Source organism: Anopheles maculipalpis, chromosome 2RL (genome assembly GCF_943734695.1).
Source record: "Anopheles maculipalpis chromosome 2RL, idAnoMacuDA_375_x, whole genome shotgun sequence".
Taxonomy (NCBI): Eukaryota; Metazoa; Arthropoda; class Insecta; order Diptera; family Culicidae; genus Anopheles; species Anopheles maculipalpis.
This window is the reverse complement of record NC_064871.1, coordinates 81033258-81045285: the sequence shown is the minus strand read 5'-3', so window position 1 is coordinate 81045285 and position 12028 is coordinate 81033258. Positions and strand designations below refer to the sequence as shown.

The 12028-nt window shown below is 42.6% G+C and overlaps 1 protein-coding gene across 1 annotated transcript in view; it reads left to right on the top strand.

Annotated features, from left to right (window-relative positions):
- The window catches only part of LOC126567925 (uncharacterized), a 44596-nt gene that overhangs the window by 30173 nt on the left and 2395 nt on the right, over positions 1-12028 (top strand). The window contains exon 2 of the mRNA XM_050224292.1: positions 8540-8665. Coding sequence (XP_050080249.1) covers positions 8540-8665 — 126 coding nt within the window. The remainder of the gene's footprint in view (positions 1-8539; positions 8666-12028) is intronic.

The window sequence follows — 12028 nt, the reverse complement described above, 5'->3', positions numbered from 1 at the left end:
AATCACCTTAAAAATCGTTATGGTTAATCATCAGTAATCCTGGTAGTTCCGATATCATTTCTTGCTGCGTGTAAATTTCACTAGTATCAAAGCATATGGAGCAAGTGACACTAGTAGCTAATACCGACGATATACTGGTGACATCGCAAGGAGTCCAGTATTTCCCTTTTTTACACTGAGTTAGTGATACCACATAGTTGGATAGCCTATCCTCAGTACGTGGGAACGTTCCAAACGGGATTTAAACTCCAGTCCTGTCGTCTCCTCCCAATATTATTATTATTGTAGTATTAATCCTTCACGTCACACATTGACAAAATATTTTAGTTTTCATCTTAGAAGATCCCAAAATTGAACTCAATTATTTGATCTTTTGTACCTCAAAAAAAATGGAGAATCTTCAACAGATACAACAAATATTAAAAGCTGAATAGTCTGATCTTTTATCCAAGGACAGGATATTTCAAATCAACCGTGGTGCATTGTTGAGTAATGCATCGCTAACCAATGCTGCTAATTTCAACACAATTCAATTTCTGTAATTATGGGCTCCAAGACAATCGTTGAGCGTCGTCATCCAGCAATAATTCGTCTTGGCAATTCTGGTGAACAGAAAATCATCGACAATTCTTCTCAATCTGTTACCTGTCAAACTTGCTACACCTGTCCTTTGCCGTGGTGTCTCTTGAATATAGAAGGTCTTGTTTTATCCTTTTTTACAAGTACTAACTATAGTTTGTTAGAGTAGTTTCGTCAGAGTCTTTAGAGCTGACGAGTTAAAGAGAAATTCTGGATAGGGCGTTCGGGATAATTTTGACAGTCACCTACGGAGAAAGAAAACAAATTTTTATGGCAAAATTAATCATCGTGGAATTTTTTCTTTGCTTTAGAAGTAGTAGCTTACCATGTATTTTATTCATTTTATTCAAAATATCCGCCCTCGGCTTCTATTACGGCCTCCACCCGTCTCCGGAAACGGGAACAAGCCCTGGTGACAGTTTCGCGGGGTAGGGCCGCGAAAACGGACCTGAGCTCCGCCTTGGTGTTGCTGAAGGTTCTGTTGGTGTCCCGTTCCACCGCGCCCCACGCGGGGAGCTGGGAGGACACACATTCGGCGCAGTGAAGTCGTTGAAATTGGTCGCCAACCACTTTATCGTTTTGGAGGCTGTATGGCACGGAGCGGAATCCTGCTGGAACACGTAAGGTCTGCCGTTGGCCACTCTCGTGATCCAAGGCTTTACGACGGTGTCCAGCATGGAAATGTACCCGTCCGCGTTCAGCCTCAGCCCCTGCTCGAAAAAGTGGGGCGGAATCACGTCCCCTTCCGATGACACGCAGGAAAACACCATCACCGTCTGGGGGAACTTGGTTTGCGGCACCCGTGGCACGTCCGCCGGGCAGTAAGCCAGCCACCGGTTGTTCTGGGTGTTAACCGTGTCGGTGGTTGTCGCGTCCGGCGCAGATCATCATGATGCATGTGATCCGCTTCCACAATGTACTCTTTTTGGCATTTTTTTTATCACGGGATGTTTTCGCTGCTTATTTCGTACACTTTTAGCTGTCGAATGACGTATTGCTTGTTTTCCTATACGATTCTCTACTCGTATTGGAGACCTAGAAAGTGTATCATCTATAAACCATAGGAATTAGCTTCTGTTCACTATCTCGAGTGAATGAAAACAAACGTATCTGCCCCCAATGAAGATGTTTACCATGCGTTAAATAAGTTCCTTATCTTCCCCAACAAGCCTTGCTGCAGGGAAGCAATCATATAATACCACCCCATCGTAACTCGCCAAAAACAAACCAAAAACCCAACCTGCATGTCAATCTGTCATGCAAAACAAAAACAACCTAACCACACGCTGAACATCCCGTTCAACAAAATCACATTACGCTTCATGCGTCAGTATGCTTTGTGCAATTAAGTTGTTGCGAATTCTACTACGTTGGTTTCTTGTTTCCTTCCCGATTACATCAGCATCCCCTCTCATTATCCCTTTCAATCGTAAAACGCGATCGCACTTGCTGTTTGCCAAAATGTCAAATTTAATCTTCAAATTATTCGCGCCACAGTTTTTTTGGATTTTGTTTTCTTATCCACACGTTTTTTGTTTATCAAACCAAACACGTGTGGCAGTCCTGGTTGGTTGTGCAATCCAGTATCTGTTTTTTCCTCCGTACATTGCGAATCAATCAACACCAAACAACGAGCGACAAGCGAGACGAATTTCGTCAGTTTTTTTTCGGTTTTTAAAGTTATCTTCTTCCTTCCTCGTGAAGTTCTTTTTTCTTTCTTTTTGGTTGAGTATGATTTCGATTGGCAAATGGGTTGGTTTCTCTTTCATTTCCTGGCTGTCGAATTGCCGCACTGGTTATGCTTTTTTTCAGCGTGTGATTCCGCGATCGCGATTCATTCATGCATACTTTAATATCCCCTCCTTGCAGCTTTGTCCGAGCGAACATTAGTCGATAAAACAAGCAGCAAGCAAGCATCAGCATCACAGCAATGAGCAGAATAAAATAATCCGCTACTGGTTGTGCTTGGCTGTGCGGCATTCGCAGTCGATTGCGCCACTAGACACACCGATTGTTTTCAATAGCTTTGCGGATGATAAGCCTTATCGAAAGTTTTTTTTGTTCCCCCCAACGCCACGTGTGCGTTCGGGCGGAACTGATTTTGAGTGAAAATTATTAAACGCCAACCGCTTCCAACGCTCCTGTGGTACAGCTTTTCTCTCTTGCTACCGTGCTGCACGAGATCGATTTCGGTTTTCCCTGGCGCATCTTACAATGCGCATGATTCAAACACAAGTGCGCCGATGCGCCGTACGATCGATCGCTTCGATGATCGTTTATAAATCATCCATTTTGCATGAGGATTTATCGGCTCGCGACTGCACGATCGGTTTCACTTGGGACTGCACGATCCGGGTGTTGCATTTCGCCCACGGTAACCGAATAGGCTCCGTACAAATCCGACAAACAGGCTAATCATAACCATTGGTGGCATTGTGGTGGAGCGATTGAGGAGGCCAAGAGGGACAGAAGAGACCCGAACAGAGACGCAACGCAACTAGAGTGGAAAACAATTATCTTTCATTCGTCATTCCGCGCGAGGTGGCGATGTTTGCTTGGGGTTTGGTGGGTTGTGTGGGTGGCTGGGTGTGGTTAAAGGCTGTGGGCAAGATCATCCTACGAGCATTTCACCGTGCAAGAGCGTGCGCACCGTTTCGGAGCATCATTATAGCACGGTGATCACCATCCCCATCATCATAATCATCATCATCTCGAGCGTTGTCATCGTTGACGAGGTTTAATAGCTTCGTGCAAAAAAAGAAAAAAATGCTGAACAACAAAAACACAAGAAGGTAACAAAACTCAGCCAGGAAACAAATCGCTCGATTTTGTGTCAACGGGTTCGAGTTCCCTTCGGTGAAACTTTCCTCCTCGAAAGCGGAACGTCTAATGAACTCCGGCCGTCACAAACCGATGCACGAGGATGTTGCTGTCCTGATGGAGGGTGCATTCCTTGCCGTGGCAAAGCGACGACAGCCATACGCGGACATTTCGCGATCTTCATTATCCTTCCATTCGCACAAACAGAAAACAAGCTTCAACGGGCGGGTGGAACATCTTCATTTCAGTGTTCCCGCATCCCGGTGTCGGCCCATTTGCTTCGCACGCAAATGAGCACCAACGCCAATTTGCCAACCGGTATGGTGACGAACATAATTGGGTGGACGTTTTCTCAACTTTCGACTGTTAATTACTGTCAATTAAGGGCTCCACCGGTGCTCACCGGTTTGAAAATTTACTGCCGGAACTAATCGGAAAGAACGTGTGCGAAACCAGAACGTTGGCAGAAAAAAACAACGATACAGAATGCAGACTGGATCACATTCTTGCTGGGCAGGTCGTTTGAAATTTTGTGCTCCGGTCGATTCTTGTGATTAATTTAAACACCGGTCCAAGAAATCAACGCACACGATTCATTGTGCCATTTGGCTTGGCTTGGGTTGCTCACGCATACTAAATGATGTGTTATTAGTTTTTTTATTATTGCGCGTTTCGGGTTTCGGAGTGCTGATGCTTGTTAAGTGTGCAGCGGTTCGTTTTGTTGTGGAGATGGGCTAGAGGCGGTAACGATTGATAGAGGAAAGCGATCCCTTTAATCAAATTTAGTTCAAATGTCATTATGTGGTGCCTGTGTTTTAATTTGGAAAATTCCTCCATTTTTTTCTACATTTTGCTTTTGCATGCAGGATTTTTAAATTAAACTCGATCGAAACGGTACACTGATCAAAAAAATGTCAAATTTGTGCGTTTCATGCTTACGAAATCGTGTGTTAAGTTATGACAATTTTGTTCAATTTTTTCATTTTAATGAAGAGGAATCAAATGGACTACTAGGCTTGTTTATACCACATAGTTGGATGGTCAATCCTAACTAAGGGGATTTTAAAGAAAAGAAAATTAAAATACAATAACATGGAAAAATAAAATTAGTTATTTGTAGATCAGCTTGATAAATTGTGCAAAGTCCTTCATGAAAATTTCGCTCTTTAGGAGGATAAAGTTTTACGGAAATAATAGATTAAACGCTTCACTAGTCATCGATTGTCAGTTTAAGCGTGTCATTCGATTTTTAAGCACGGGAATTAAAATTCAACACGTGCGATTCAATAAATCAATTGTAATGGATCAAGTTACTGGGTCAAACACTTCTATTGCCATGTACCTCGTTTGTATTCGTATAGAAACTTAGCTTGTATTGTCATGTAATGTATTTAAAATACTTATTTTGAAGGTGAAATGTGAGATGGTATTAGCTTGAATTCTACAACATAAAATTTTCTTCATACATTTGCAAAGATTCCTGCGTAATCAGTGCAGGGTCACGATGCATCGTATCGGCACGATGCGTTAGATAGATGCCTGCGGATGAATTCTTCACCCTGATACTGAGTCCTACCCGTACTTTACGAGCACCAAGCACACACATAAACACCTCTAAAACACATCGAGGATCGTGACCAAGGATAGCTTGGTGAAGCGCGTAAACTGCCGGAGCAGCTTCCAGTGAGAAGCAGCCAAAGGCGCTGTTACGCTATCTGTCGCGCATCCCCGTTCACCGACCCCAAAAACCATGGCGGCATGTCAAGTAACGCGCACAGTACGCTTCGACCTCGCGTAGCTCACCAACCCTTATCGAGGTGTGTTGTGGCTTGTGTTGCTTGTGCTGTGCCGAGGTTCGAAACAATAAATTATCCCTTCTAGCTTATTCCAACAGGGGGTGGCATAAACGGAATGTGTGTGTGTGAGCGGGACAAGTTAAAATTATCGCAATTTTTCCACCCACCTGGATGCTGGCTGGGTTGTATGCTGACGATCTTTCCCTAGTCACTTCCTTCGTTCTTCTGGATGTCCTCTTGAGTAGTAGCTGAAGATGACCTCTGCAACTTCTTTCAGTTTATCTCTTTCTCTCTCTCTCTCACCGACACAAGCGAAGAACACGCGCGATGAATAATGTTCTTGCCATCATCACCCGCGCGTTCCGAGACACCGTGGCCGTGCGAGGTGTCTGCATTGGGAAAAAAGCTAAGAAAAGAACAACAAAAACATCCAATCTGCATCCGTTTCGACAGCACCCAAAACTGGTATGCGTATAAGAACAACCAGTCGCTTCAATAAGCAATGTCCAGCCCAGACGAAAAGGGTTTGAAGTGAGGGTCCAGGGCGAGGGTGAGGGGGGCTAAATTTTTCAAATAGTTTTCGTGGCTCTACCACCATCTTCTGAGTGCTTCTGCCGGATGATGATGAAGGTGGTGCAAATCTTGGGAAAAAAAAACATCCTGGAAAAGCTCTCTTCTAGCTGGGACGCCCTCTCCCAACTGTCCACGGTGCAACGGGGCGTATGTCTGCTTAATGCAGCGGAAGAAACGTACCATGTTCTAAGCATTCCATCCAACATCTTCCCTTCCCGGTGCGAATCGTACTCGCAACTCGTAAGAATAAAAACAAAACCAAACGGTTCGTCGTCCGATCACCCGTTGAAGTCTTTCGATCGAATGTGCTCGGTTCGGCTGCCACTTCTAGCGAACGAACGAGCGCGCGTTTATTGATTATCGGCGCATTATGCTAATGTCGTGCCGGGTGCCGTATTGCGCTAGCTGTCGCCATGGTCACCCGCCCGCCACGTACGGACGAAAGCAAAACGCAGCAGACGCAGATCGCGATCGCTTCCAAAGTGCAACAGTCACGCTCATTATCTTCTCACGGGCACCGCGATCCCGCGATCTAATGCACGCGCACACGTCCGGCAACTCGTCGGTCGCCGGTACGAAGATCCTTTGGCCGTGTCATGTATGTTTGTGTGTATGTTTGTGGAGAAAGGCGCACTTTTGCACTTCCAAACCCGGCGTACGTGCGCGTATTTGCATATTCGGTGTAGCTTGTCTACTGTTCAGTTTCTGTTTTGTTTGTTAGTACTGCTGTTGTAGTTTGTTTGCCCCGACGCCTGTTTTCCGATCCTTCCTGAAGAAGGCTAGAATATTAATGCCCTGCAACTGGTTGGAGCCTGATCGGTAAACAATACCGGGGCTCGACCGGTTGCCGTGTCTTCGGATGGAACGCATCGGACTAACAGACGAAGGTCGCAAAGCAGGGGCATCCAAAGGGCTTGCAACAACCAGAGAAGCCTCCAGAGAACACACACTCAGAGACACTCACAAACACAAACGGTGTTCGACATGTATCCATGTTCAGTGCCCGCTGCCCTTTCATTTCCTCCTAAACAAACCTCTGTTGCCCGCGGTGACATGTTTTGCAGAAAGTAAAAAGCTTCTTTCTACGAAAAAAAAAATGCGTTTCCATGTGCGCACGTTGCATGGGAAACGATCCATGCTGATCCGATGCATTTTGCGTTCGCATCAGTTGAACCGCTCCAAACGCATACGCTCGCTTGTCATAAAACAGCAATAGGGTCGCGGTAATACAACGCCACGTAACAGCGCATTTAGCTTCCGTAGAGTGGCGGTGGTTCCACCATCTCACAGTTACGGACCACATCCCATATTGCATCATAAAGCGCGTTAATGCTTTAATGCCACCGATTGGTAAAGATTAAATGTGTTCTGTGTAGGGTTTTTTAGCAATGAGCAAATGGCCACTATAATGCAATCGTGTTACGCGTGTTAACAACGCACAGGGTTTGTCTGTTTTCTTCGATTAGCTTTGAATGCATGATGACGTGACCAGGATTTTTGACAGCTCGGTTAGCTCAATTGCTTTGGTTTATTGGTGTTTTACAGCAGATTATGCATGGTAATGGATATAATGCAATCGTTTGAAGCTCGGAGGAATATTCTGTTGACTGATTTTGATTTGATTAGTTGACGGATGCTAAAGCATTCGTGGAAATTATCGAGCAAAAGAGTTAATAAACTCATTGTTTCATCTTCAGTTGACATATCTCTTCATACTGAAGACCAAGAACAACAATATTGGATATATGTCTCATCAAACGGGATAATTATCGGTAAAATAGGGACGATCAAGATAACAGGATCTTTTCCTTCTTAAATCGTTATTTGGATACAAAACCACTTTATAATATTTATAATTCATTATAACGGTACAATGCCGTATTGTTAATTTATTCAGCATATGTTCGGGTAATTTTTCGCAATGTTTATTTGTATTTCTATTTGTATCGATCCTCCGTATTGAGGACTTACTATCCAACTACGTGTTATCAGCAAGTCTAGTAAACCATTAGCTGGCTGGCGTGATCTAGCAGGTCGTTCAACCGAGAAGAAGAAGAAGAAAAAGAATTGTCCAAGTCATCAAACTCCAATGTATGTTTTCTTTTAACATGTTTGACCATTGCTGACGTTACCAGGATCATTGACAGCTCGCAGCATAAAAGCTTTAATTTAAAATTGCTGGCTATATTTTTTTATAAATCTTGTGTATACTTTACATCCGCTCATAGGTGCTTGCGTTTTTGGGGGTATTGTTTTCATTCTAACTTTTGCATGTAAATATTCACTGTACAGAACAATGTGTTTCTTTCTACAATTTCAGGACGTCAACAACTCCTTCGTACAAGCGATTTAAAATGTAAATGAAAATAAATATTCGGTGAATTTATTTCTTTCAGCTCGGTTTTGGGACCAATTGGTAACGCTTAAAATTTATTTGTTTTTCATTATGCTAAAAAAACTGTTTATAATCAATTCACTTCATTCACTCAACATCGAATCGGGACAAAAATACTGCAATACGTCCCTACTCCATTTCTGCACGCAAATAATGGCACTCAAATCATGGTTTCAGCACAAACCGCTGCACTCACTTACACAAGGAAGCAAGGAAAACTGCACTATTACATCCTTCGATCGTCCTGTTTCTGACCCATCCCATCCTTTCCATCCTTGGCTCCCTGGAACCCGCCGCCGTGACTGCGCCAATCCAGAGAAAAACGAAACACCAACCAATACCGTCGTTTGTCTTTCTGCTCCTTAATTTTTTATAGATCGCGTTGCACTGGTTACGGCACCACCGAGCTATACGCCACGCATGTATCATTACTTTCCAGCACACATGACACACCCCTTCTGTTACTACCCCTCACTGGCACCGCAGCAGGCCCGATACCCAGGTACGTATGCAGCATACATTAGCTAACCAGTGCGAGACCGAAAACTGGCCGCCCACAACCCTCGGGCAGGGTTTAATCCTTCCTTGTCATACTCTAATATCACGATCAACACTTAAACATGCAGACACACTCAAGAAGGCTCGCTGTGATTACGCGAAGTACTACTTTTGTGTGATGTGTGATTAACTTTTTTTTTGTTGGCTGTCCGGGGAACATCCATGTGCACTAACTTCCACATTCTTACCCTAAGTCATACAATATGTTTACTAATGCAGCAAGTTCTAACGCTTCCCCAATTATGCGTATTTTTAATTCATTTTCATCCATAATGTTATGCATGGAAAAGCAAGAAAGATAGCCCTAACACCTCTTCCAACTGGCTACAATCCACTCATCCCATTTTAAAGCAGAGCAAAAGCAGACACGATTCAGTTATGTTCCAAGTAATTCGTGATTTTGGTTATGCATCCAGGACTTCAATTTTTTCCGGACAGGAATTCCTCTTCGTTTTACCATTGTTTAGACGAAAAATTAAACTCCTGTCACGCTACGTAAACAAAATGCGCCTAAGTAAACAAACCAAGCCGTGTCTGGGAGAATACACTCTCACTCAGCTGTCACCCGGCTGACAGATGGCAACATGTCAAAAAACAAAATACTCTCGCTCTTCCCAAAACGAAACGTAAACAAACCCACCGGTTCAGATCACTTCACTACCCGTGCCAAGCGCTCTTACATAAAGCTGTTTTGCTTTCATCTTCAAACATGCCTGAAAAGAAATTCTTTCACGACTCTCTGGCCTTCTCTCAACCATCCTCCCTCGGAACTACGCTTTGGAAGTTCCTTCAGCATTTACCAGGCATGAATGAGGAGGAGGAAACAGCAGAAAAAGAATGGTTTCGATGGTACGCGTAACGCTTCCCATTATACAATCGTCATCGTCGCCGTCACTGGTCTCCGGTTTCACTTTCTTTTATTACGCTTACAATACGAACGGCGAAAACGGCCTCTGAAGCCCCAAACAGCATCCAATGGCTTCATTCTTTTGCGTCTTTTTTTTTAATAGGTTGCTGCGCTGCTGAAATGAGAGAGAAAGAATACAATAAGGTGTCACCATTGTAATGTTTCTTCACTCTCTTTCACTCGCTTTTGTGCAATACTGCAACCACCTACTAAGGCTTCATCTCGGCGCGCCCTCTAGTGGCAAGTCGGATTAAGCGACAGCTTCGCATTACTAAGCCTTGATTGACTTGACGGGTTGTGATGTGGCGTGTAATCGCACGTTTTGTACCATCGTTACTGCTGCAGACGCGTGGGGCTACTGACAGCGTCACCATCACCCAACAACAAGCGTTCCCTTTTATTGTTGCGTCTGTAAAGCGCCTTGTTATTAATTTCAACATCCCAAAACCCCCTCGCAACAAAAGGTTTGCAGATTTCGCTACACCGATTACCGTGTTGTCTGGCTGCCAGGGAATGTTTTTAGAGCCCCCCTATTTAGCAAGCCTCAACGCTAACTCAATCAGTTCGGTGAGCCACCTATTTCTTAATGCTGTGCACTCCCCATTTTACCGACTGCACGGGAGCGGTTAATTTACGACGCATTTCACTTTGCCCGCCACTGGCGCCCATTACGTGCCCTTCTTTCGTTCGGTTTTGTCCATCTTAATTTTGTGTTCCCAAATTAAATTAAAGCTTGGAACTGATGTCGCTTTTTTGTCGCCTTTCAAAAATCTCAATCCTTTGCCTACGTTCGCGATCCTATCAGACAGTTACTTTTATCTGATCATTGGTAGATGACAGTTTTGCGTGTGTTCGGCTCGCAAAACACGTAAAGCACAGGGAGTGAGAGTTGACAACAGTCACTTTTCACTGCTCATTGAGCCATGCTGCTTCGGATGCTTCCTGCTTTCGTTATCGTGCATAGTCTCACATCTCATCACAATAGGCTAATTGTGGAACAGGTTAGCCAATAAGTGATAAAATAATGCCTTTCACCATTTAGCTAACGACGCGCATTATAATGTAGGTTACAATAAATAAATTTACAGAAAAAAAATCCCGTTTGAATTGTTAATAATCATAACAAACGCACGATTGCGTGCTCATCCGTATAATGGCTTCTGTTTGAAACTTTTGGCTTTTGGCGACATGTACATCAATTTCAATATGAATAGGAGAGACAGGTTTGAAGACGTCAAACGGAGTACTTTCTATTTTAATCATTTCATTCACGATTCGACTTGAGATTATATCGATGTAGGTTTTTTCTTTCCTTCTCTATGTTTTCTCTTCATTTCTCTTTTTAATATCTTACATTAGGATATGAGTTTTAGCTTATTATGATTGTGCTTTAAACATTTATTTTAGATTAAATTTTATTTTTCGTTGTGTTTTCCTTTTTTTATATTCTCTGACTTTTTTTGCTAATGATGCTTGAATTTTATTAATAAAAATATTTTATTTCACCATACTCAATCAGTGATTTTTTTTATCAATTCTCTTCTTTAAATTTTTACCCTTCCTTGTTTGATAAGAGCTATAGTTTTTGCTAACATAAAATAAAATTAAAGTCATTTGACCTTCGTTTACATGTTTCCTTTTGCTCGTTATGCAATTTCCTCTAATTAAAATCTGGTTGTTTTTTTTTTTTTTTGGTTCTTTGTTATCTTGGTTCCGCTTTTTTGTTTATGAGCTGAAACTTTTTCCTTTTTAGTAAAATATTTGTTTTTATTCATATTCCGTAATTGATTTTTTGTCCACATCTTTTCCTTTGTATATTGTGAATTTAAAAAAAATAGTTTTCATTCACTTATAATAACAGTTATTTCAACTTCTTTTCAATTTTTTCATCATTGAGTTTTTATTTCGTCTATGAGTAATTCTACTTTACATTGAACCATTTTTATTCATCCTAAAAAAAATTATTAAAACTCCGTTTGTATTTTTTCCTTCACGTTCACTTATCATAAATCCATTCCACATCATTTAACATAAATGCATTCCACAACTAGGATTCATTCAATCAAAATCCTTGAAAATCTCGCACATCCGCACTGGAAAGCTTTTCCGATACCATTTACCGTAAACCCGAGGACCCGCGGAATTTTGGTCGATTTTCGCTTTAACTCATTAATTTGCTTCTCTTTCGCTTGTGTTCCATCCGTTCCATTCCTCCCGCAGGCAATCGGTTGAATTTTTCCAAACCGTTCCGTAACCGAAACAAAAAAAGCGCTCTCTAGCTCTAAAAATTTAATTATGCTTGAAGCATTAAAACCGCTACCGATTTCGTACCTTGCGGCGGCACAAAACTAAAGTTCGATCCGGTTTTGCTCGGCCCAAACTAATCCTTCCCACTGGCAG